General features: G+C 36.2%; 1 protein-coding gene across 1 annotated transcript in view; it reads left to right on the top strand.

Annotated features, from left to right (window-relative positions):
• Positions 1–27,607, top strand: part of USH2A (usherin) — a 372,312-nt gene that overhangs the window by 199,970 nt on the left and 144,735 nt on the right. The window contains exons 37-38 of the mRNA XM_039697803.1: positions 293–455; positions 15,896–16,075. Coding sequence (XP_039553737.1) covers positions 293–455; positions 15,896–16,075 — 343 coding nt within the window. The remainder of the gene's footprint in view (positions 1–292; positions 456–15,895; positions 16,076–27,607) is intronic.

Below are 27,607 nucleotides of genomic sequence, written 5' to 3'. Positions count from 1 at the left end.
TTACACTGATATTGTACATCCACATGAGGTGCAATGGTGTTTGAAAAAAACCACTTTCATTCTTTTCCAGTATTTGTTTCTGTTCCTTACAGTAGTCTCTATTTAAAGTAGATTAGTAGCTGGACATCTTCAAACAAATGTAGATGAAAGGACAGCAACAGGCTTAAGAATTAGGATGCTGACAGTGTTAGTTACTTTTTCTTAATTAAGAAATACCTTTTCATAAATTTTGCATCTCTCATTCCTCCTCTGTGACTATGGCACCAAATTCCATCTCCTGTTGAATTTACAGGTTGAAGCTCGAACCATGGAAGCTGCCCCTGAGGGAATGGTTGATGTATTTACTACTGTTGATGGGTCCAAAGAAGTTCAATTAAAATGGCTTGCACCAAATAAACCTAATGGAAAAATGACCTACACCGTCCATGTCACTGGTCTGTTCTATGCTGATCAAGGTATAATTTTCCCTTCATAATGTCTAATGATTACATTGATATTTCATTAATTTAAAAAAATCCTTTAGCACTAATTTTTTCTACTATTTTGTTTTTCCCTGTGCCACTGATTATTCTAGAATTATCAATTTTTATTCTTCAAGAACTGCTGCTTTGATTTATGGTGCTTTACATTTGTACAAACACATAAATTGGTAAATAAAGATAAGCTCTCTGCACTCATTTAGTCTGTAGATATACACACAGAGTCTTATCTTGCCACCTTCTCTCAGATAAGGAAGCTATGCTCACAAAATTTCAGTTGATTTGCTTATATAAACCGCTCATGGTAGCAGGTTGTAATATGGTTGATCATGGGTATAATTTGAAGAAGAAGAGGAAAGAAACCGAACTCTATATCTGTATCATAAAGAGACTCAACATGAGATACAAAAGCCTGACAAGTAAGAGTTCCTTAAACTTATTGTATTGCAGGTTGTTCTTTTGCTGCAACTGGTGTATGTTGTAGGTTGTTTCCTTTTTTCTTACATCTTTTAAATTTAAACCTAGCAAAATGGTCTTGAGTTAAAATATTGCTAAATCAGAGTAGGCAGAGTTAGTGATATCACCCCTGTGTAAAAGCCTAAGGCACTAAAGAAGGTAAATGGACATTTTTTCCAAATGTATTACAAAATGTACGTATGTTTTAGTTTCAAGTAGGACACCATGTCCTCTAATTATATAAATGTAAAATACTTGGGCAGTGAATAAAAATGAATGTTCACAAAATGAGTATGAGCATTTAATATGTCAATTTGAGCTATTAAGTGTGCTCTAAGGTATAATAAATAATAAAATATTGTACACAAGTAATGTTTATGAATTACACCTAACAATGTTGTCATTAATTTTTAGTGCACTTTAAACAGCATGATTGACATTAGGCAACTATACAAATGTTTTCTTATGAGTATAATATGAAATTGTGGTTGAAAATAATGTTTGGATGACATTTAATCCTTCTATGTACTGTTCGCAATTTTAATCAGTATTGTAAATGCAGTAATAGATAGAGAATTGACTCACTGATGACTTCATAACTCGCCTCTTCTTTTCTGCTCAGAATGAGACCAGTTTTTTGCTTCCAGTACTGGTGCTAAGGAGAACATAGCTCCTGTAATTGCTGTCCTCTGCTAAGTAGTTTATAAATGAACTTGTTTGTGCGCTCTTTGGAGAAACACGTTCACTAAGGAGGGTGACGTGTGGTAGGCAGTCTCAGCTGACCCCTCACAAAGGCTGTTGTGTCCCTTTTTTATGCAATGAAGGCTTTGATGTATTCTGCTGTGAAGCACTTGTAAGATTATGAGGAGAAGGAGTGATGATCAATATAAAAAAAAGGAGCAACATTTTGGCTGGACCTGTGACAGCAGAGCCATTTCCGCCAAGGCAGCAGGGTGAATAATGCAAAAGCCATGTTCCCCTTGTGTTTAATCTTGCATTGTTTTTGCAAAGAAAATTTCTGCTTGCTTTCTAAGTCATGTCATCCTCGGTTGTCATCCCGTCTCTCAAACCATCAAAACGGTATTAAATGTTGCAAAGCTGTGCAGCTAGAGAACTTTCAAAAGTCAGAACCCATTTGCAGAGCAGCCCTTGTAGAAAATGTATTCTGTTCTCGGCAGAATTTTCCTTCAGTTCTTTCCACTGAGAAGTTTACTGATTTCTCCCAGTGGAATCTGCTGGAATTTATCGGTTCATGGTTGGCAGTCACAGATTAAGGTAAATGTCGATCCGTAATGACCCTCTACATGTTAGTATTGCAGTAAAGCTGGGCTTTTATGTCAAAGATATCGGAGAGGGAGCTATTACACATGACAGGGGTGATCAAGGGACTCCAGACCAAGGCAAGCATTATTAAATATTGACTAGTTCTGTGATTTATGTAGAGCTGGAGGAAAAAAGTGACTTTTTAACCATTATATATTCTTCAGCAACGAAAACCAGCCATTTATCTCCTGCTGGTAATAAAGAACAGAGTGCCTGCATATTTTAGTGGAGGGGAAACCTGGCCTTATAAATGAGATGGACTCTTTCATGATAACATTTCAGTTTGCTAATTGCCAAAAGCAAAACAGGCAAATTGGAAGCAATTATAAGAGTTGACTTGAAGTGCCTGCTATGTCAGTTCAACTCAGGAGAGCCGGGTGGTGGTGGAAGAATCATTGGGGAATAGAACCCAGAAAATTTCATTACATTTGTTCATTGTTGCCGAAACTTTGCTTTGCAATGCTAAAGAAGTTAAGAGTGTTTCCCCCCAGAAGTCAGAGCTCTAGCAATTGACATTTAAGCTGGCTGTTTTGGGGTTATGCAGGAAGGAAATTAAGCATTAATTCATCAAGCTTATATAAGACATCATCTGTTCACAATATTTACACAAAGTTTATTGAATTGTCTGATGGCTAATTGGTATTTTCTTGACATAATGAGCAACTGTATTTCATCCTTTGCTGCAACGTCTGTTAAAGAGGCAGGGATTGAAATGTAAAAAGGGGAGAGGGAATTCACCTAGAAGGTGAGTATAAACATCCAAATGGCTGCATCTATCACTCGAGTTGGTAGCCTGCTCAGCAGTACCTTAAGTGTCAGTTTGGGAAGCAGTGACACTACTGATATTAGGTAATCTTTGTGTATACATCTCTCAAATGAAAAATCCTTAAAATAATTTTCATTAATAAAAACTCAAGCTTCTTGTAGGAATGTGAATGTGTAATAGACAAACACTATTTCCCAAACAGTGCAGTCACCTTCTCTTATTAAGAACAAATTTAACTAACTTCTGTTGTAAAACACTGCAAAGATTAGTAGATGTAAAAATAATATCTATTATGAAGGAAGGGGAGATATAGGAGATTGTCTGGTCAAGTCATTCTAGCCCATGACATGTTTTTATTTGAAAATAGGGATACTCAATAGGATTCTCAATTACATAATTCTAAGAACTGTTTTAAAAAGTCCACCAGATAGGAAGAGTATTATGAAAAAAAAGCAAACATATTGTGGCAATACTTTTATGAAAAATTAGTATTTTTTGTACTTTACTTAGATATGTGTTTTGAAGTGAAGTAGAATTACAAAGGATTGAAGCTAAAGGAACTTGAGTGAATATTTAAGCATATCAAGACATCTTGCAGAGATATTTATGATTTGATGATGTGGGGGTTATTATGTGTCATCAAAGTGGATTCATTATATCAGTATCTTTTTCAACTTTAGCTTAACTATGTGGGGCCTAGAATGTCTACCTTTGAATCTAACATATCTCCCTGGCCTTTTAAAATTTTATTTTAAATTAAGCAATAGTATGCTTTTGAAGGATGGATTTAAGAGATACAGACTTTTTGAGGAGTGGAAATCCTTCTGCATAAGTATAGCCCCTGGACAGGGCAAAGGATTCCACTATGAGAGTGTGATTTTTTTCTAATGTACGTTGTATTTCTACATTTTTACGCTGCCATCCCTAATGTATATTGTGAAACTCTGCTTGATGTGTTGTTATCTTATCAGTGCCCTACTATAGCATATGGTATGTTAAGATAGCAGGTCGATGACATGGAAGGTGTTTAAGTAATGTGTAACTTAACACTTTCTCTGTCATGAACCTGTTATTCCAGCACTGTAGAGGCACCAGCTGATCTCATGCTGAATATTCTATGGCTGTCTCTAGGCTTAGTACCTTCCCTTGTCCTGTTCCAAATCTTTCAAATTTCACATACCTAGGTCTCTATGTCTGGCTGTCTTAATATTTGATTACTCTGCTTTACCACCAAATGGCTCTGCCATTCATCATGTTCATTTAAGATACCATATAACTTTTCATCCATCTGCTTTTAAAAATATGCACATCTCATAGCAGTTCAAGGGAGCAGCCTGACAGCTTATTGGTTATTTCCATGTTAAAACTAGTTGTATTTAATTCTAGACCTTTTTTTTTTTCCTAATAGGGCTTAAGGAATTTGCAAAAGATTTCAAGTTGCTGTGGGGGTTTTTTGGAATGGAGAATGTTTATCTTCTTATAGTAAAAACAACAATACTTCAGCAAAGGACACATTGTAATGAATAAAAGCAAGAGAGAATGTTTTAGCTGTAATGTGTCTAAATTCTGACTTTTGACTTAATTCTGACTGTTGATCCCAACACAAATGTTTTGTAATGCATAGCCTGTTTTTTCATTGCTGTTTAATTCTCTTACTGCTGATACTTCTTTCATTTTAAGATGATGGCTTGGCAAGGTGTTGGTAAATCATGTGTCGCTGTTAACATTATCAACATTATCAATAACCAAATTGAAAGTCAAACAAATACTATCACAAACTGATTGAAAAGGTCATTGCAAGTGTGAAGTGTAGTGCAGCAGGTGATAGTTTGGATTGTCTGACAATGGAGGAGGATACTTATAATGGATGTTTCCACAGTTTGGCCATGATTTAACAATGTATTCAGGGCAAATACCTGTATCAATTAGCCTTCATTTTTTAATTTAACTCTTCATTTTTCTGAAAACCTTTCTCTGTGAAAGTACTTGTTAAAAAACTGGAAGGAGGTTTATTTGGGCTGTTTCGCTTTTCTGTTCTGTATTGGTATGTTTTAGATTTCCAGAAAAGTATTTGTTTCCAGCAAACAGCATACGGAGATCAAAAGGGACTTTAGGAATTGAGGGCTCTCTCCCAGTTCTGCAGCGCTCAGGCATTATTGCTTGGGCTCAATACAATGTAATGAAAAGTTGCTTTGCCTCAAGTCATTTAAGGCCCTGTACCTGCTTGGGAGAAGCTTTAAAGAGAATTTGGTTTGCAGGTGGTTATTCCAAGCCATAGAATACTATTGCTACTGGAGCACAAACAGCTTTTCCTCGTCAAGAGTAGTTAGAGTTCTTGTTATCTGATACACTCCCAGTTCTCAGAGGACTTGAGGGGAAAGAAAGGTGACAGTCAGACTTACTTCCCTCAAGTAGTTTCCTTATTCTTCCCTATTTATTCTCAGGTTGGTTCAGATAGAATACAGGGTCATTTTTAATTGCATCTGAGTGTCTGAAATTAAGTTCTAGGACAGGAAGAATCAGGTATTACCTCTTTTCGAGAGGAGAGATTTGGAGGAAATTCTTATCTTCCTACTTCTGTCAGATGACTGTGTTAGCACAAAATTAATCCAAATCTGTAGCCCCCAAAATGTTGTGATGCATTTGAATGTGAGTTTCACCTAAAGAGAATCCTTAATTAACTGGATGTCCGTAGGGAGTTTCATAACATGAATTTGCAGGGTCATACTCAGAACTCTGTTGCTTATGAATGTAGAAATCAGTGTGTTATTTTCAGTTTGGGGTTTTGGGGGTTTTTTTTGTTTCTTGAGGGTTTTTTAATACTTATTATAACTTCTTTTGATGACACGTCATCTAAGGTCCATACTTTTCAGCAAGATAGTTAATCACGTTTTATTTTTTTTTAAGAAAAAAATATTTATCTGCTTACTTTGATTATTTGGAGATGGTGTACCAGAAAGGTTCATTACAGCACACTCATTCTGTTGGCAAAGTAGAGAAATCTAACAGCAGAATACAGCATAAACAAGTTCACTTTTTCATGTATACATCAGAATGTTGCCCATCTAACCTTTTTAGTTTAATATTTGCTATATATATATATATATATGAAGAAATAGAGTAAAACTCAGACCATCTATTCCTTTAACTTCTATAAGAAAGTTCCTCGTATAGTCTTAAACTTGGCACAATGCACCCAATACTTTCAGTACCCTCTCCAAACAGAAGTCAAAAAGGGAGGGTTAAGAATCAACCTAGTGCAAAAAGCAATGACTGCTATGGGAAGACACCACCTGCAGATGGCAATGGAAGTGGGGAAAGGTGTGCTGAAGCCCCTTGAACTTCCTAGCCTGTCTTGTGCTGAAGGCCTGAGAATGAGGAATGGAAGTTATTACAAAATGCACACCACCATCTGCACTGGAAACATAACCTCCTGTCCTAGGGTGACTTGACACCTCCTCACTCCCAGTGTGAGATGCGTTTGTCGGAGCCCTTAGCTGCTTTTGCAAGCCAGCCATTAAGGAGATTTTTCATGTTTCATCCCCTTCCTCTCTCATTTTCTCTGTCTTCTTAGTTCTAGCTACAGACCTACAACACTTAGCACTCCTAAAGACATTTGAGGGGGAAACAAAGAGGATGCATAACCCATTTTCAAATAGCCATATTTAATTGGTTCACCAGAGCAGGAGTTAGGGGTATTTTGCCTTGGAATTGTAGGGCATTTAAATTTTGATTTGCTTGGCTAGAAAACTCATGGTTTTGCATGCACTTCAGGGTGATTATTGAGTAGAGTTAGTGAAGCTTCAGTAGGTTTAGAGCAGTTTCATAGTGCACCATCTAATAGCATAATTCATGTCAGTATCAGGTATGCTGTTCTTTTCTTTTCCTTAATATGGGTGTCTCTGAGGAAAGCAAAATTAAAGTAACTCTCTAATTCCTACATCTGACCATTTCTTTGGTGAAAACTCTAGCATCAGACCACAGATGGTGTTTTAATTGATCTTCTGCATCACTCTATTCCCAAAGTTATGTTTTTTGTCACATGTACATTTTCTGGCTTGTACTTTATAATTTATTTGGTTTCATGTGATAAAGCTGACACATAAGGGCTGAACTCCATTTTTGTGAGGAATGTATTATCAGTTCTTAACAGGCTGAAATTCCTAGTGACTGCCTATAGCAGGATTGGTTCCAATACTGTTTCTACTCCTTTGGAACAGTCTAGGGAATAATAACAATCTTCTAGAGATGACTCTGGTAAACGCTATCGAGTAAAAGGGAATTTGCCAATCAGTTTTCCTACAAAAACAGTCCTTTAGTTAATGAATGTCTTCCAGTGTTTTTAACCCACATGAAGACTACATGGACTGTGATTAGGTATCTATGGTAACTGCTAAATGCAAAAAACCAATTTATGACATTAAACACAATATGATTAATGTCAGTAACATAGTGAATCAAGATATATACAATCTGCCTAGAACTTCCACAGATAAAAAAATGAGTTTGAATATTTCTATGTGTTGGCTTTAAACAAATAAATTTCTCCTTAGAGACTAATATAAACCCCATCTGTTTTCTCAGGTAGAGAAAACGCAATGAAAACTGGGGTTTGATGAGATTTTGTTGAAGTTTTTCTTTGCATTTTGTAAGAGGGAATCAAATTATATTTTGACTATGTAAGTTTCTAGTGTGATACCGGAAGGATCACTATGATTGATTGTCCTTTTATAGAGATAATTGTGTGCACTTGATGTGGCTGTTTGTGTTACTCTTCATGTTTTTGCCCTAAATAGCCTAGAGGGAGGTAATTTATAAGTAAGTACAACAAACAGTCACCTGAGTGATGCTGTGGTTCTTTCAAACTACAAGTGCATCACTTGTGATGCCTTATGAAAAGTGACTGGGAAAACCAAAAGAATGTCATATGTCAGACAAAAATCCTAGTTTAAAGCTTCATTCTTTCCAAAGTATTACAACTAACTGTAATGGCATTTGACATTATTCACTTTTTTTATAGGACTTCTTTTGGCTAACTCAGCATTCTGAAAAAATAAATAGTGTTCTTTCTCTGTGATTGAAAGGGTTAAATAGTACCAATTCATTACCACTCACAAAAGGATTTATTTTCTTCTCATAAATCAGTTTTATTCCACATTTTTATTATTCCCTTGGGTCAGCTGCTCCAATTGAAATCAATACAAGTGCAAGTGACACAATCAATCTAGATATTTGATTATGGATTTGAGACTCCAAGTTCTGCTCTGTGTGTTTAGCTAGTCTCCTTCTGATAGTGTCCCTGGAGAATGGAAAATTCTTATTGGCATCCATGAATTATGGGCATAGATTCAGAAACCAGATACTGTGATAATCTCCATTTATGTACTGCTGCAGCTATAGAAAGAATGTTCTAACCACGAAGAAGCAAAATTGAAGGTTTAAAAGCTGTTTCTGATTTTTTTTTACTGTATAAAATCCCTCATGAAATAAACTTGATAAAATCTCATAATTTGTCTATAAAACCCCTCAAACAAAATGGATGAAATCAGTAATGATATGCTCTGCTTAAGGTTGCAAGTGCAGCAAATTCTTTTGCTCTTTGATGTCTTGTGTCAAATGTGATATTTTGCAACTTGGATTACTAAACTGTGCTGGGACACTTCCACCTGTTCATACCAGGATAACAATGCTTAGACACTGGAAACCTCTTTGAAATCCAGAGAAGTTGGTTGCACTCATAGAATGCTTTCCAGAGTTTGGTTTAGGTCATGAGCTGCATTCTTACTGTGTGTACTGAGTGCGGTGTGGGGGCTCCAGGACTGATGCCTCTGGGGTGCTATTGCAGAAAAATTGAGTTAGAGTAGAAGTGAGTATAATTATGGCAGAGAATTAACACTGTACTGAAAACACTGTTTTAAGTGAAAGGTCTAAATGAGACTGACTCAGCTGCAAGACTCATTAGATGTTTCTGTGTTTATGAAAGAATAATGAGAAAAACTAAAACAGTAATTCAAATCAAAAAGGTTTCTTCTCAGCAGCTTCATCAACAATCACAGAGGTTTTTTAGCTCAAAGCCTCATGGCACTGAGCTGAAAGCTCCAAAGGGTAGATGAGACCACACAGTGAAGATTCCTTCCTGCCTGCCACCATGACAAAGCCTAATCTTGGCTGCAGTCATTAACCATCCATGGGGTCTGTGCTAACTTTCTTGCATGAGCTCTCACGTCAAGCTGTGGGCTTTATTCATATTTCAGTCCATAGAATTAATGAGCACATAAATGCATGGTACTTAGTGTTTATAACACTAATAATCACTTATTTCTACTGACAGGAACATGCTTTCATCATAATCATTTCATCATTACCCCTGCTTTGCCTTAGGGTTCTTGAAGTGTTCTGAAAATTTTCATAGAATCATATAACAGCTGAGGTCAGAGAGCACCTCTAGGGAGCAATCAGTTCAAGCTCTCTTCTCCAAGCAGGGTTAGTTGGAACACATTGCCCAGGCAAATGTCCAGCTGGCTTTTGAGTATCACCAAAGCTGGAGAATCTGAGCAACTTGTTGCAGTGTTTGACCAATGTCAAAGTAAAAAAAGTTTTTTTTAATAGGTTTAAACAGAATTCCTTGTATTTTCTATATGTACTCATTGTGTTTTGTTCTTCTGCTGTACATTGCTAAGAAATTTTTGGCTACTTTATGCCCTCACAACAGATATTTTAACATTTTACGGATTTTTAAGATCCTTCCTCCTCTTGTTGAGGCTAAACAAACTCAGTTTTTTCAAACCCTCTTCGTGTGACATATTCTTCAAGGCTTTAATCATCTTTGCACAGACTCCACTCCAGTAAGTCCAGATCTGTGTTATGCTGAGGGTCCCAGAACAGGATGAATTCTCCAGATGTGTCTCACCAGGCTGAATAGAAAGGAGGAATCCCCTTCCAGTGTCAGGCAGACAGTGTACACATTCTGTACATCTCAAGCAATCTAAGATAGCTCTACCAAATTGGAGTCTGTAAGAAGCCTCTTTGAGTGATGACTTGACTACCAGTCAGAAACTAATAATCAGAAACTGAGTCTTCTAGGTTTCATATTTCTGCTGTACGTGCCAACACAGATATTGATCTTGTTCTTAAAATATTTTTCATTTTTCAGTTTTAAAACTAAAGACTTCTTTTAATTCCCAGGGAAAAAAAAGTAAAAATATAAAGTTTTTCAATGCAGATAATGTGAAACTCCTGTTATTTACAGGAAGATTAGTATTTTGGATTCATAATTTTTCCAGTTTCCCACGGAACTTTTAAATTACCTATTTTGACTCATTCAGCAACTCCTAGCTCATGAGAGTGAAGTTTTCATGTGTTAAGAGAGTCTTTAAGTTTTGAACTCAGTTTGATGGACTGTGACCATGATATGTCCATAGAAACAATGCATCTGTCAGCTCAGAAGGGGAACAAATAGTGGTTCAAGACATTGAGGCAAAAAATCAGCAGTGTCCTCATCTGAAAAAAGGAAAGAAAAAAGCAAACAAAAAAAATCCTCCAAAACAGAATGCACAAACATAAAAACCAACCAAATATGAACCCCCCCTCCCCCCAATAATTTTTTGAAAAGGGGGGTATGACATCAAAGCTAAGCTACTTTACAAGTCAATATAACAATTGAGATGACAATTTGCTAACAGGTCATTATTACAGTTCTTAAGAGAGTTGCCGATAATGCCAAGGAAGTGTTTTAGCTGGTTTCCTCCTGGGATAATCAAACTAATGGAAAGTGATATTTTTTATTCTGAATACTCCATTAGAAACAATGGGAAAGGAGGAGAGGGAGAAAAGTCTTAGCTGGGAGGAAAGTAGCTTTTGTGGTGGTTAATGAGGCTGAAGAATAGGCAAAACTAACAGGCAAAAGAATGAGGTGAGACACAAAGAAGTGTGCATATTCACAGAATTTCCCACCAAAGGTGTGGTGCCAGAGAGACACAAATTAGCTGTGTCTCAAATAGGGACAGAAACTAGTGACAGTGAGGATGAGTTCTGGGAAAAAAGGCTGAAAAAGTGAGTTCTTGTTTCATTTTTATTTTGCTATTCTGATCTGATATTAACTTTTTCCGTGGCCCAAGGTACAAGGCTTAACCTGTGTATGCTCACAGTCATATAAAGCCAGCATAAAACCAACTGTGTTTCTGATAGTTAAATAAGTAATCTTTATATAGATCCTCACAAGAACTGGATTGAGCTGGATTTTTGCTACCTTTAGTCTTTGACTAGTCTTCTACAGTGGTAATAGTTCTGCTTCGGTCCGCTTGAATATTGTAGGGCAACATGGTTTCTAATTTAAAAGAGGTTATCAGGACATAATGGAACTATATGTAAAGTATGGATTGGTATTAATCACAAATGCAGTGATATTAATAGCATTACTTGGTATTTGCCCACACTGGTGAAATCTCTCTCTCTCTGTTTAATACATAAAAAGGAAACATCTCAATTTATTACCTTTTCCCTTAACAACATAAATTTTGATCCTGATGGAAAGAGTACCCTTAAATGTGCCAGATTTGGGGAGGGAAAAGTTCTTAACTGGAAGATAAATGTGTTTAGCTTGTATTATTTCTGCTATGAGAATGGTTTCATGTTGTAGCATTTCCTGTGCTCCTCACAACCTCTGTCACATGAATAAGATATCAGGATGCTAATGACTAATATACAGAATTCTGTGTCTGCTGATACTATACTGTACTGCTGTGACCTTTGCAGTATTATGTATTCTGATTGGCTGTGCATTTCACCTCTTCCCCACAAGTTAATAAGGCTGTAAAAAGGAGAGAACTTGAAATCGCCAGCCAGTCAAATTACAGAATATTGAAAAGGTCAGAGCAGTACAGCACACAGAGAAAAATTATGGAATATATGAGGCATTAAAATTCTTGTGACAATGATTATAACAAGAATGGAAAAGGATACCCATTTATGTTATTTCAATCTAGTGAACCCCATAGGATGATGGACCCAGGACAGCAGTAATTTACACACCACTGCCTCACAGGAGCTTAATTCACCTATTTACAGGAGTGCTCAGTAACACGAATGCACATCTGCTTGGGAGTCCCCTGCAGAGTGTCTACTCAAAACCATCCTGAGCCTTCAAGTGCAGATACTCACCATGCAAAGTGCTCTTTTGAATCTTAGCACTTTTAAACAGTGATTTTGAATGCAAAATATGTATTTGTGTGTCTTTGTTTCAACCATACATCACTTTTAAGTATATTTACGCATATTCTTTAGCCCTCATTTCTTCATTTGGATCTTTTCCTGAAAAACTGATATACTTTCATCTGGTATAAACTAGGAATAAACTGGGAACAGCAGAAGTATTTCTCAATTAGCCTTAGGCAAAGAAGTCCCACAGACAATTTTGGGGAGATATGGAGAACTGAGCAGAAAGGCTAGCAAAAGAACAAAACCATAACTATGCAAAAATATGAAAAGATTAAGGAGCTTGGGGAAGCCCTTCATGTCTGCAAAGGATTTAGGTTTTTTTGATAGGTTATAGAGAATAGTGTCTCTGAGCCCTCTCCTGTTGGGATTTATCTTTTTGTGCGGGTGTTTGCATGCCTTAAGTGTTCCTGCGTGTGGTGAGCCAAATGTAGGAGTTTGTTTTCTGCCCCTTTAGTTTGTTCATGTTAACAGAATCATGGGGGAATCTTGCTTGTTGGGGTGCTGGTGTCTGTTCATAGCAGGAATTACATGGCAGAAATGAGGAGATGTTCTGGTATGAACCACTTGACTGAAGTAGAACAATGTCTCTTAGGACTTTACACTGTCTGAGGTGGCTGCTGTTTGGATCTGGTGGGCTACAGTGGGACTTGTGTGCAGCATGGAGAGAAAAGCACCCAAGAAAATTGGACAAAAGGGAGGCCTCATCCACTTACACTCACAAATTGGGTCCACACTGAGGCAGTCTGGGCAGGAATGGCATGGAATGATATGACAGAGTTATCACTGCATTGCGTTCTGTCAGGCTGAACCTGTGTGTCTGCATTTTCCAGCCCACTGAAAGCATAGTTTAGGCAGTGAGAAGTGGCAAAGCTCCATATTGCAAGTCAGCCACAGCAAGACCTGCATTTTAAAAATGTTCTTCTAATATTTTACTTGCCAGCAGCAGTGTGTTGCCTGTCTGGGAATTGGGATAAAAGACCTTTTGTCCATGTAAAATTTGGGCTAGGAAGCTTGCAAGTACTCTTTAGCTTTTTATTAGAAGCAATGAAAAATTTTGAGCTGCTATGCTGTCTCTCATTGAATATTTGCAAGTTCATTTTTGAGCTGAATAAAATGGTTATGTAATTACATACTTCTCCTAATTATTGGGTAATTATATACTTCTTATAATTGCCGAGTAATCACTCTGCTATAACTAGAATTTAATGTTACAACTAATTGTATAATTACTGTATATTAATGTTGTTATCCAGGCAACTTGGAATAGAGTGTTATCCTTTTAATTCATTTTCTGTTACTCAAAACTGTATTTTTAAAATATAGTATAGTTAGCCATTGGAAGAAAGATTAAAAATGGAATAAAAGTATCAGCAGAGGAAGTACATGGTTTCCTACCAGGCTCAAGTGGATGAAATTAAAATATTAACAAGTTAAATCTCTACTGTTGATAGGAAAAAAAAATTTTCACTTAATTTGGCATATATAAATTGCTGTTAGACAATTTGTTTTATGCTTGAGGCTTGACTCTAGCCTATGTGCTGATTTGTTAGCACTGTATTTTTAAACTTTCCTAGACATTGGAGGTGAAACGTTTGAAAAATGTGGTTTTTTTCCCCAGCCAGCTGAGTCCTTAAGTGTTTAATGTTCCTAGGACCTTAAGAACATTTTATGTCAAATATTGTTGTATGATCTTCACAAATAATAAATCACAAAATTCACAAAAACTGTGGTAGATAATAAGAGAAATGTTCTTTGTTGGACTGTATCTTCTCCCAAATCACATGCAGGGACAGTTTCACAACGATGCAGAAGGAGGATTTGATACACCATTTAAAAGCTGAGATCAAGTAATGCAGATGATTTTTCTAGTGCTGGTTGAGTAGCCTGAGTACATAAGAGTTATCTCAGACAAAATAACTTCCCTTCTGCAGGATTCTGTATGTGGAATGTGTAAAATGTGGTTGATCTTCTTGCATGCAAAGAAGTTTTGCCTCCACTGCTGTAACTAAAACAGGGTGTCTTCAGCGAAATCCAAAATGAATCCATCAAGCTTTATGAAATCATTCTAACTTCAGGCTACTGTAGTCTGTTTGGGTGGTCTGGTGCTATGGTAGGGTACAATCCAGATAGAATTTGTGCAATAAGGAACTAGGCTGCAAGGCAGATTTATAAAAAAGAATTTTGCAAACCTGTCCCCCTCCCCAAAACATCAAAAAATAAGCTTTTTGTACGTTACCAATACAATAACTGAAAACACCAGTGCAGTTCAGAAACATCAAAATAAAGGAAGGACTTGGATTTGTACCATAAGTGAACCAAATTGTTCATAGGAATCCCCAAATTAGAGGAAAATCCAGATCACTCCTCCGTGGTAAAATGTAATGTGAGCATGACTGAAAGGTACTGCAAATGCACCTTAATGCACATCATAGAAACATGGAATATTTGAAAAATTGTTTCTGATTTAATAGCATTTTGGTTTTAATAGTTCTTTTGAAACTTGCATCAAAGTGAGTAAGTCTGGTGAGTGTCCCTTAAAAGATTCGTTTAAAAATTGATTTTTCTAGGTTTTTTGTAATTCAGTCTTATTTAGATTTTGTAAAAGACTCAGATATAAATATTGAATCTTCTAGCTGTGACAATGTCTTAACTGAGTTACAATTTTTTTATAGTTATAGTCTGTTTACTCTCATTTTTATACCTGTGTCTTAGACTTGTGTTGTTCTGCTGTTGTTTGTAATACAGAATTTTTATTGACTTCAGTATGAGAGCTCTCCATGGAGTGATGGATAGTAATAATAATAATAATAATATTAATCATTTATATGGCACTTTATGTACTCAAACTATAAGTTGATATTTAAGTGAGTCAGCTTGGCTCTGAGATATGTGACCGAGGTCTTCATTAAATCAAAAAAGTGTTACTTGACATATATAATTTTTAATTTTCTAGGTAATTAGAAAATAGTAGGTAGGTATTTTCTAGGTGTTTCTAGGTATTTTCTAACCAGGTATTTTGGGAAGGTTTTGGGATTTTTTTTTGTTTTTGTAGGGTAGAATATTGTCTTATCTTAAGTTTGAGATCTTAAAAGGGTTGCAAAGGACAGGTAGGTTGCTGTGGTGTCCTCTGATGATTTCAGCTGATAAACTGAGTACTTCAAATCCTTGTTTTGTCTTTGAGAGAACTGCAGGCCATGCTGGAAAACCTCTGTTACCGCAGATTACTGTTTGTTATGCATGCAATGGAATTAGATTATCAACTCCTAAGTTAAGCATTTTTATAGCAAATTAAAAGTTTTGCCAGTCTTTCATGGGTATGAGAATTATCATTAATGTTTGGAATCTGCAATTATTACAGAACTGTTCTAGAGCTTCTGTTTGCTGTATAGAGCAATCAGCTTTGCAACTGATTGGTTTGTGTATTGGTTTATTCCCCAAGATTTTCAAATGCCACAAACTGTTGGCAAAAGGAGAAGAAATCATGAGTAATAATTTTTCTTCCTAACAGACCAAAAATTTGTGTGTGTTACTGGTATAAATGGCAACTCTTCATTTGAGTTGAGAAATAAGACTTGGTTCATAAAGACAGTGAATTGTAGCAGATACAAGCTCTAACGTTTGTTCTTTCCCTCCCCCTCTTGTTTTTCCATAACAGATAATGGTAATTATTCTATTGTAAATGATACTCGGATGTTGTGCAGCAGCAAGGAATTCAATGTATGGGTACCCATTAAAGGACTGATTCCATTTTCTAACTACACAGTACAAGTGAATGCATCCAACAGCCAGGGCAGCTTGATAAGTGATGCTATAACCATAGTCATGCCTCCAGGAGGTAAGTACAAAAAAGTGCTTTTTCTGTGCATGTAACAATTACAAAAACACTCTGTTCAACAAAATGTTATTTATTATCACAGCTGAGGACTGAAGTTCAGAAGAATATATTTGTATTAGTGGTTCTTACTCACAAAATTGGTTTTTTTGGCTTCTAATTTGTCACTTTGTTCCATTTAAGAACTAGAAAATGAAAATACATAGTTGTGTAGTTAGCATACTACGAAGGTGAGAAGTGCATTGTGTAATTCATTTTTTTCTGTGAATGGTGATGTATTCTGGCATGGACGGCTAATCTAGCCCAAGAATATAGAGATACTCACCTGTATTTTGTTATCTGCTTTAGAGTAAAAGTTGTAAATGCTGACAGGGAGCTCTTATTGAATAGACGTAGAGAATTTGTTTAGTAATACTAATATAAACCATGGGCAATATATTGAGCCAGAATCCACAAAATAATGTAGCTGTAAGAAAGTAAATTACAGTGTGCTGATTTACAGTGAATTAGGCTGTAAGCTAGTCTGGCTATTATCTTCATAACAATTTGAAATAAGAGAGTTGAGCAAATATGCCCTAAAGATTGTACAAAGATTTGTTTTGTGGTTTTGTTGTTGTTTGTTTTTTTTCAAGAAAGCTTACATTTATAGCTGATGTAGATGTGCTGCTTCTACATTTTCTTTTCATGAACACACTAGCTAATTAGTTTTTGTTAAATAAATTTCAATGGATACAATTAATTTAAGGCAATTTTGAGTTCTTAAGTGAGAGTCCAACAACAGTTGTTTTTGAGTGGTGTAGCTGTTGAGCAAGAGCAGTATAGAGGGACATACATACTATTTAAAAGCAAAAGAAAAGAAAAATGAAAGAAAAATCATAAACCTTACAGTTCAAAAACACAGCCATGAAACAACTTGCTTGCAAATAGGTGGATTGGGTTTGGGGACTTACGGAAAAGTGAGTAAATACAACAAACACAAAGTTTTTATGACAGATTACTGAGGAACAAGGAAAAAGTCAATTCCCAGCACAATTTATACTTTTCCAATCCAATTGTCAAGTTGCACCTACTATTAACAAATATACGTTCTCATGTAATAATAAAATTACATCTGAGTTTTACTGCTCATTTAAGACTGAGCAGTAAGACACTGATATTTCTAGCTCCAATGGCACACTTCAATTTTGCTTAGCAAAATTTGGTAGTGAAAATTTCACCAAACGACAAAGTAAAGGATCTTAAAGATAAGCAAGGATGTGCACAAGTTTATGACAGCCATTAAGATACACTTTCTTTCATCATTAGATTGTTGTTGATTACAATTAGAAAACTTATAGCTTTGAAATTATCTTTTTTATGACCTTGTGGTAGTTTAAAAGCAATACCTCATTGGTTAAATAGGTTTTAGTTCATGCTTCCTTTTAGTTAATGATCTGAAAACATATTATCCTGATTTACACATAAAATCATGCTGAAAAGCATGTGGCATTCACTAGGATATGTGTGTTTAAGTAGAATTAAATTAGCAGTGAGAGTTATTAAAGAAATCTTCCATACTATTGTCTAGCAGACTGTGATCTGTAGAGAAATGAATAATAAATGAAGCAGTGCATATGAGAGAAGTGCTCTCTCACAAGCTATGTTTTCTCTATATGTGTACACATGTACAGACAGACATGTGTATCTAGGACAATCGAGGTTTGCTTTACTATGAAGTTTATTATAATGAGCCTTTGAGTATTATACAATTCCATTGCATACTAAATTATGAGTAATTTTACACTGGGCAGTGTTCAGTGCTTTCACCCTTTCTAAATCATTAAATGAAATCTAGATGCTACTTAAATAAGAAAGAATTTTATTTTTTACTTCAGTGGCCAAGATTTCACTTAGACAGAAGTTTTGTTTGATCAAAAAGTAAAGAAGGTTTCATTATGTACAAAAGTACAGTCTTTTAATGAGTGTTAAAATGTACCATTCTGTTTTCAAGGATACAAAAAAAATACTATTTAAGAAATCTACAATGTGGGGACTAGTTCATGAAGCTTGATGGAAGATTGTCTAAGAGGGAGAGCGATAGAGGACAAAGGAGTATTCCATTTTGAAGTTACTGCTGATTGCTGTTTTACAATTATGATACAAGTTTTTTTCCAACATTCATTTCTATTGTTCCTTTTTCTTTTAGCTTTAGAACCCATGGTACACAGTATAAAGCACACCATATCCTTAGTGCTATCTCATTGAATATATCTTAATTTCTTATCAAGCTGATTTGCAGTGCTTAAAGTCAACACTGAAAAAAACTATCTTAGAAATCAGGAATTTATTTTATCTACACTCTCGACTAAAATTACAGTGCAGGTTCAAGAGTTCTTGGAAAGACTAAAAAAATAAAAACTGAATCCAAATGGTAATCCATAAATATGAAACTTTCTTTTGACCCTTACCCTGTAGTGGTCTGGAGTTACTAATGGGGTTAGGATTTCAACTCTTAATGGGACTCCGTGCATTAGTGTTTGGTATGCATGGAATTCAGCATTCAGTTTAATAAGTGGTTGACATTGGTGATGTCCCTTAATTTGCTTAAATCTAATTGGCTCTTTTATCAGTCAAACCTGTATGGATTGGCAATTGATCAGAAAGGGTCAGCCATGACTGTGCATGTACTTAAACGCTGCAACCACCATTTAAAGTCACTGTTGCATAATAAGAAGCTGAAACCATGAGAACAAATGATCTTCAGAGTCGGAAAGCAAAAGAAAGAGAAGTTTCTCAGGATGTTCAAGTTCAGAACAAAGGCATTATGGAGTATATAAATTTTAAATACACTGCTTTTTGCCTCAAGACTTAAAGTTTTTTTTTTCCAGATGAACTGAAATCTTGTCTGAAACTGTCTTTGTTACATCAAAGAACTGCATAGAAAGCTAAAAGAGATGGAAGAAGCATAAAAGGGCATAGTTTAAAATGATTAGTGACAAATTTCATACTGCAGAGGTAGAAGTAAATTTTTTTGAGTTTTATATTTTTTCCAGGAAGAATAAATTTGTTCTGTTTATCTTGCCCTAAACTGCTGTGGTAGAAGCTGTAAAAAAATAATATTCTAGCCAGTGCTTCACATTAATTTGAGGATGCCAGCCAATAAAAGATCTGGAAAGCAAATTATTTTAGAATTAATTGAATTAGATAAATAAATTGAAGTGATAGAGAGGATCTAAAACTGCAGAATTCTGGTAAAAAAACCTTTTGCACAGAGTTCTTGGTTATAAATTTTTCTCCTCAATGAGTGGTGCTTCTGATGTAGTGGCACATAGAAGACCCCATTATTTTAGAATTCCTTTGTAATTAGGGATGGTGAGCTAGCAGAAGGGAAATTTTCAATCACTGCTGATAATAGCTTGTACGCCAGTTGAATCCATTTATTCCCTTCCTCTGGCCCCCAAAGCCTGAGTATAGAAGGGAATGGGAAGAAGATGGATTATGTTGAATAAATAGATGCAAAAAGAAGGACAGACTGCTGCTCTAATGGGAAACAGGAAGGTGGAGTCTCAATCATCCCTGCAAAGCAGAAAAAAGGACTGGATTTCCAAACTCATGACAAGAGGTCTGAAGAGGGTTTTGGATGGTAATTCTGTACCTCATTGTGGAGTTGACTCCCTGTGGATGCTTATACTGGGGATCACAAACCATTAACTTGGTGCTGATTTGTCCACAGAAAAGAGCCTCAAAGAATTGATGCATCCTGTGTAAAACATATAAGGAAAGATACTCTGAAAAAAAAAAAATCTGCCTAAGTAGTAAAGTGCCTCTTTAAACTCTGTCATGATTTATTAAGTATGTTGTTCAATTATGTGCTCTGTGATTTGCACAACATAGGAATATCTAGCAGGAAAATATGTAAGATTTTGCTTAGACCCTTAAGCCCCTGCACCTTGCAGGTCCCTTCTTTCATGTGGAATACTGCATGCCACTGCCTGGGCTTGTTCTCAGCAACGAAACTGGAGCCTACATACCTGTATCTGTTGATGTTTGTTTAATATCTACAGGAGATGGTGTCCTGGAACCAGAGGGTTTCAGCCCTCTGGTAGTTTAAGTTGCAACACCTCAGAGACTGGATACTGAAACTCATCACAGGACTACTGATCTAATTATGCGAACAAGTAGGAACCACATCATACAACTTATATTCACATCTGAAAGCATTTGCTCGTGCAGTTTGATCACTGAAGCCAGCAGGCCTCCTTAGAGGAATGAATATGCAATAAACAAAGAAAACTGATGCTAAGTCAGAATTATGTTGGAAGAAAAATCAGACTTGAATATGCCAGAATTTTCCCTGTGAGACAGATTTGTTTTCCAATATTTTCTAATATCACATTGTGTGACGCCATAAAATTTGTTTTGAAACAATGTCCTTTGCTTCAAATTTCAGGTGTTTGAAGCATCACATGTTTTTCTCTCCTTTCCTTCTCCTCCTTCTCATTTTCCTCTCTGTCCTTTCTCTTTTTAGAGAGAAAACCAAGAGAAAGAATCCAAGAGGATTCTTTTGTTCTTTATCTTCTGTGTTAATAGAAAGTTCATAGTGAAAATTTGTGACCATATCTTTTCTACAGATACTTTCAGGACAGACCAGGATAGAGCAGAGAGGGGGGAAGAGCTCTCCTGCATCTCAGTCAATGATCCAGCTAATTACAGTGTCAGTAGCAAGCCGTGTAAATCGGCCATTACATTTCCTTTTGTCTAGAAAGGTAATTTCATGGGGATATGAGGGTAGGATTCCAAAAGTGCTTGTGTGGAAAACTGGGAGTTTCTGGTCTACTGAAACAGTAATTATTTAATCTCTGCAGTATTGAAGTTATTGTCATTTTCATTAGTGCTACTTTCTTCTTTTATTCCCCTCTCCCAAGATGTTAGCACACCTTTCAGTGAGCTCATACTGTGTCCACTCTTGATTTTGGGTGAGTGTTTTGCATGGCAAGAGACAAGAGAAGTCTCATTCCTGAACAGTTGTGTCTTCAAACTCTGGCAATGGGAGGCACAGAGGTGCCCTCTTTGCTGCTCTTTCCTAAATTGCAGCCAGTTCGGGCTCAGCCTAACTCCACATATTATAAAGGTTGCTTTAAAATGGAGCTTAGTGTAAGTCCCTGCTCATAAACCTGAGGAGTTTTGCCAGCAGGCAATGACACTCCAACTATGTCCTTTTCTTCTGATTGCCTCCTTCTCTTTGCCTTTGCACCCTGTGCTTTTGGGGCTGGGCAGATCTCCCAGTTCCAGCTGTGGTCTTTCCACACTCCAGACACAAAGCACCTGCATTTATCAGTTCCTCAGTTCCTCTGTCTCTTCTAGAGCAGCATGAAATAGCTGGGACAAGAAGATCAAACCAGCAATTTTAGTTGCCTGGAAGAACATAGATGTGTTTTTCTTGCTTAGGGAGAGCCAGATGAGACAGGGAGAACTGTGCTTCAGCTAATTGATCGTCTGTAAGCAGGCAATTAACCTCACTGAAGAGGTCTCACTCAGGTCTTTCCAAAACCTTAGCCTTAGAGTGAGATCCAGACTGTACTTGAGCTCTTAGAAGAAATCTGTACTAGGGAAATGCCATGCTGAAAAACTACAGCTTGATTTACTTCAGAAATACAGAAGAATATATAAAGATGGGGGACATGGTCTGTTGTGAAATTTAGAGGTAGATCATTATTTAAAAGTGTTATCTACTATAACATTAACTTATTTAGAGCAATTTCAATTGTACATGAAAAAGGACACAATTTAGAAGAATTGTGCCAATTTTATATAATCTCAAGCTTATTAATTCTGGGGCTTTTTTTACTTTTGATTTTTCTTTTCATTCTGAGCAAATCTGAACTAGATTTTTCAGTACTGTAGCTGAAGTCAGCAATGCTTATGTGATAAGTTAGGCTCTGCTGAAGAAATTCTGTAAAATACTGTTGAAATTCCTGGTGAAAACATACAGAAGACATTTGAAAAATCACACTATGAATTTTGTCTTTAGAACCATTTCCCAGATATATGTAAGTACTAGGAAACGGATCAATTTTTGTGTTACTTTGCTGCTGTGATTTGCACTGCTTTTCTAAAAAGCTCATGTTTTTATATTTTCTTTTTCTGACAACTACTGACCCTGTAGGTTTTGGAGTAAAATTTCATTTTCAGTGACTGTCAGCAAAGGCAAATACCTGTGAGTTTTTTGTTTGTTCATAGTTTGCTGGGTTTTTTTTGGTCACGTCATTCTGTATTTTCTGCACTCGAAGATTCTGCACATCTAGATTGTGGAAGTTAGCCTGGTGATCGTAAAGCATTTCGGTAAAGTGGCAAGGTTTGAAGGCTTGACCCACTTTGCACAGTTCAGGAGATTTTGAAGTTCCTCTGCCTGCAATGAGCTCTACATCTCCAACAAAGTTCTGTTACCCTGTTGCATATTTGTCATGTTTCCATATTAGGGAAAAAAGCTTAATGCAGGGGGAAAAAATTAAAGGTTTTTTAAAGATCTTGCTGTGGTTTAAATGTACAGGAAATCAAACATTGTGGAATTAAGGACATTACATTAAGGAAATAAACATCATGGCCATAAAAGTGCTTTTGCTTTTTTTTTTTTTTTTTTTTTGCTGGAGTTAAAAATTACTCTTAGTAACTACATTTTGGGAGTTTTCTCTGTAGTTTGGAAAAGTATCTGAAATCTAATTAAAAATGTCTGAAACTTATTATCTGGAGAATATAAGTATTTTTCCCACATGTAGCTAATTATTTGTTCTGGTAGTGTTTAAAGTTTGACTTTTCCCTACTTTCTTAGTGTAGTACTCCTCTTTCTCTTACATCTATGTTGTTAACTTTAGCTTAGTTGGCTGAGTACCTGAGGAGAAATAAGCTTCTCTATAAAGGCAGCAAAAGGGAGAGAACATGGAAGGTGAATGAAAAGTAGTGACTAGAGTCACCACTTCTCCTCTAGTGCTCCTATAATGCAGTGTTGGCGTGTGCTACCCTCTTTCTTTCAACAAAGGCAGCTGATAGAGTCTATAGCCCAGGCTGATTCCTGGAATTTGACAGCACTTTCCTCACTGTTCTTTTCTTTCTGAATGTTATTTTTGTGTCTGCATGCATGTGCAGGTACATACACACAAAAATGTCTATGATATATCAGTATATGCATATTCATGTATCATGATTGATTTCTGTCTTTTTTTATCTTTGGATCTCTATGCAGATCATGCTTATTCCTCTGACAAATAAATACTATGCTCTTAGATTAATTCCAGCTGAGTAAAATGAGAAAGGGAATTAATGTATTTCATGTTGCTGGGGGGTCTGTCCAGTATTGAATTATATTAATCCTTACTGTTTGTATACTGACCTGTTTACTTTGATGATTTTTACAAATCTATCTGCTAATTCAGATTTCCAGTAGGCTTCTCAGGTGACTGTATATAGGTTTTCCCATTTTACAGACAGAGAGAGAGGTATGTGTTAGCAAGAGAAGGCAAAAGAAAATTTTGTACTCCTCCTTATGTTGGAAAGCATAATATACATGCCACAAAGTTTGTCAGACTTTTTTCTTGTCTCTTTGCTTAGGGTGGGGGATTGCCTCTCTGTGAAAGGTGTCACCATAGTTTAATGCAGCCAATATGTTCAGAGAAAATGTGTGCATTCAGGTTGACTGGGTTTGGATTATATAAAAATTTCTAATAATATATGAAGAAAAGAAGTTGAATAACTGAAGAGATGGCTTTATATAAAGAAAAAAACTTCTCTTTTCTCTATTTTTCTTTACATTGAAATTATTAGCACTCTTACATACTAAGTAGCCTGTTTGAGGGGGTTATTCATAAGAAATTGATACTGCTGTCCAAAATACTCAACTGATGGCTGTAATCTGAATTAGTCAGCTGTAAATTTTCTATGTGGAGGATTTAGCCCTATGTTTGAAAAATGAACAAAGGAGAGGAAGTTTCCTCTGGCTCTTTACTTTTTGTAAAAAGATTGAAGAAAATCTGTATTTTAGAGAGTAAGTATTGCCAAGATATTTAGTTTACTTCAACCTGTGATGAATACTGTGTGTATTTTGGGGTAAATGCTCTAAAATATCTTGTGGAACAGAAGCCAGAACACATTCAGCCTGTTTTGGGTTTGAATAAAGCACGATGGTGTTAAAATGACTTTTAATCAATTAGGCTACCTGATTTTGAACAAGATGACGGTAGTCAAGGTCTTTTCAGTAAAAATACTTTTTTTACTGATCATTTGACAGAAGTCATCTGCTCATCAGTGAGCAGATCATTTATTGTTGTATATTGACACACTATCACTAATTCCAGTGAATTTATGTGTTCTTCAGTATTATCTAAGGAAATGAAGCCCAGAGATAATTCATATAAATGGTTTATTTGTTAAAAGTGTCTAGAACAGGACATTAACTGATGGGTAGCTACTTAATAATGCTTGTATGAACATTCCTATGTGGATAGCTTGGCTATAAAATGTTGTAATCCTTTTACCCTATTAATCAGAGAAGTCAGCGGTATATTTTGAACAGATTATTTCTGTGTGGGAATAGTCTTGCCTGAATTGATTTTTTTTCACCCTAAATATTAAATATTTTGCTTCAGTATATAGCATAGATCATATTTCTGTCAATTGAAATGCTATATTTAGTGGGGAACTGTGATGGGTTAAAAACAGTCAGGGATTTTTGCCACAGTTAGTTGCAGTGGAGGCATTACCTTTCATATTCTTTCATAGCTTTTCTTTGTTAGAATATTGGCTGAAAAAAAGGAGATCTGGATCATTAATCTTATCTCCCAGTTGCTGGGCAGTGTATTAATTTCTGGGTTCTTAAGCAGGCAATGCAGAATACTGTCCACCTATCCTGTTGAAACTCTGCTGTTGGGTGTAGGAGGAAGTCTCATTTACTGGGGGAAAAGAGAGCAGATGCTGTTGTGGTGTGGGGCTGATCACACTTCCCAGGCTGGAGTGAGGGAGTGTGCACAGCTGGGCAAGAGGAGAAGGTGCTGAGTTCTGTGGCTCATGGCTCTGGATGTATGTTGTTCATTAGTGCTGGTGCTCAGCATAAACATCAGGATGTGATCCTATTGCTATTTTCTAATACAGCTTAATTTATTGATACTGCAGCTCTTGGACTGGACCGTAACGTGAAGTGACAGCCATAGCATTGCAGTTGGCATTTTGAGCAGTGATAAGAATTCTTGTTTACTCTGTAAATGCGGTGGTTCAGATTTGTCAGCTCTGGCCTCGTGTGTTACATAAGAGAATAATACACAGTGTTTTGTTGTTACTTTTCCTAATTATATCAGTTTTATTTTCAGAACTAAAAATTTGATTCTTCTCTATTCCATTGTGCAGATTACACCCCTGAGAGTTTAACACGTTGATCAATGGCAGCGTTTGGTTATATAGGAAAAAACACTCCATACTAACAATGATGACAGATACAATTAAATTAATTCTTTGCTGTCTCCTTTGATGTACACAGATTTTCCTCATTAATATTGATGGACTTCAGAGTCACAAGCACATGTTGTGGGTTGTGGGGAGAAAGCCCCTGAATGTTGTATTTTGCTTTTTGTGGAACTGACTATATCCATTTATGTTTAAATGTAAGGCAAGCTGCTGACAGTTTTGATATATTAAATTATAACTGAGAACTAATTCAAGGATCAAAGATGCTCTTTGGGAGACATCACTTTACTGGTAGGAAAAATCATTACCTTTTTTCCAAGTCTCATGTATTTGTACTGTATGTCTTGGAAATATCATTCCCTACAGTTTCTGAATCTTGATGTTTAATTTAACGCAAAGGTCTTTGAGCAGCACAGTGGGAGGGGGGCTTCTATTGGTGAAACCTCGTAGAAGGAAATTGAAATGTACATGTTTTTTCTCATTTATCAAAGAAGTGCAAAAATCTAAACTGACATTTTATATCAAATGAATTATGAACTGTGTACCTCGTACCTAAGGGAACAACAGCTAAATTAGACTTTTGTTAAAAAGAGACAGAGAGAATAAAAATAGGCTTTTAATAAAATATACAGTAATTTTGGGTATTTTTTCTGGATCTGACATATACTATACTTTGCAGAAGAAAACTAGAGAATATAGGCTACTTCAAAGTCTATATGCTTTGAATGCCATAGAGTGAATTGAGAAGCAGGTTAAGATGACACACAAACCATAGTTTCTATTTAATAGATATTGTTGCTTTGATGTTTTTGTTTTCAGCCTTGTCCAACTCAGGTGAACAGGAAAAGTTAATATGCTTTTTAATAGCGTGAAGATTGGAGCAAAGTAGTATATTCTTGAGGAGGGGTTGCTAGGGGATTTTGTCATTAGTTGGGTTTTTTTAAACTTCCATTTGTGAGAATGTGGTTGCTACTGAAACAGACTTCCAGGGAGCAAAATTTTACAAGGCTCTTGATGGAACCTTAAAAAGTAAATTTTCAAAGAGTTATGCACTTGGTATTCTACTGGCATGACTTCTACTGTCTTGAGGTGAACAACATTTTTTGCAAGCAAAGACAGGACTCCCAATCTGTAAAGTTGGAGTTTTTGACTCATTTTGACACTGAGTCAAAGTCTTTTTGTGATTACCATATGTATCATAAAGAACCTGAACAAAAGCCAGTTCTGTGTTGCCTTGATTACTCGGAGCAGAATCTTTAGAATCTCTTTTCCTCCTCTTTCTGCAAGTAAGGAAAGAATTTGTGAGATGGAAATCTGTTCTGGCTGCAGTTGTTTTGTGGCCAAAAGGTAGTCTAGTGACCTGGATCTCACAGATACCTGTATGATATTCAAGATATAATAAGACTGCACCACCCACTGTGTGTAGTGGCTCCCTAACACCAGCTAATCTGTCATTTTGTCAGATCCATTTTCTATTTATGGGCACTCTCAAGCTTGGTTTCCATCAGAAATTGTAGTATTTCACACCATCCATTATGTACCGCAGAGAAATTTATGGATTAAAAATAACTACAGGTAATCTTATTGCAGAGCTAATTTATTTGCAGCCCTGTTCTTCATTCTGTACATAGAGGGATATATAAACTGAGGCTTCTGTCAAAATGCACATCAGCTGGTAGCAATGAGGGTGCTCTGTTCTTTAACAGGGTGGTCTGTTCTTTAGCAGTCCACCAGCACATCCATGTTTCAGGAGTGCAGTATGAAGAGACTTCTGGTTTAATGAGACTTCTTATTGAGTAAAAGCATTCACATGTTTTCCAGCATCCCATTTTCTTTACCATTTACTTGCAGTTGATGTATTTTCTTAGTTTCTTTTGCCACGTTGGATGGAGATACAGAATCATAGAATCATTTAGGTTGGAAAAGATCTTTAAGTTCATCAGCCAACCATTAACCTAATATGACCAGGTCCACCACTAATCTGTGTCCCTAAGCACCAGATCTGCGCACCTTTTAAAGACCTCCAGGGATGGTGACTCCAACTCTTCCCTGGGCAGTCTGTTCCAATGCTTGAACAATGCTTATAAACCCTGTATAGCTAATAAT

The sequence above is a fragment of the Passer montanus genome, unplaced genomic scaffold (assembly GCF_014805655.1).
Source record: "Passer montanus isolate IOZ18808 unplaced genomic scaffold, ASM1480565v1 scaffold12, whole genome shotgun sequence".
Classification (NCBI taxonomy): domain Eukaryota; kingdom Metazoa; phylum Chordata; class Aves; order Passeriformes; family Passeridae; genus Passer; species Passer montanus.
Note: the sequence above shows the minus strand (reverse complement) of the source record. Positions and strands in the feature narration are given on the sequence as shown.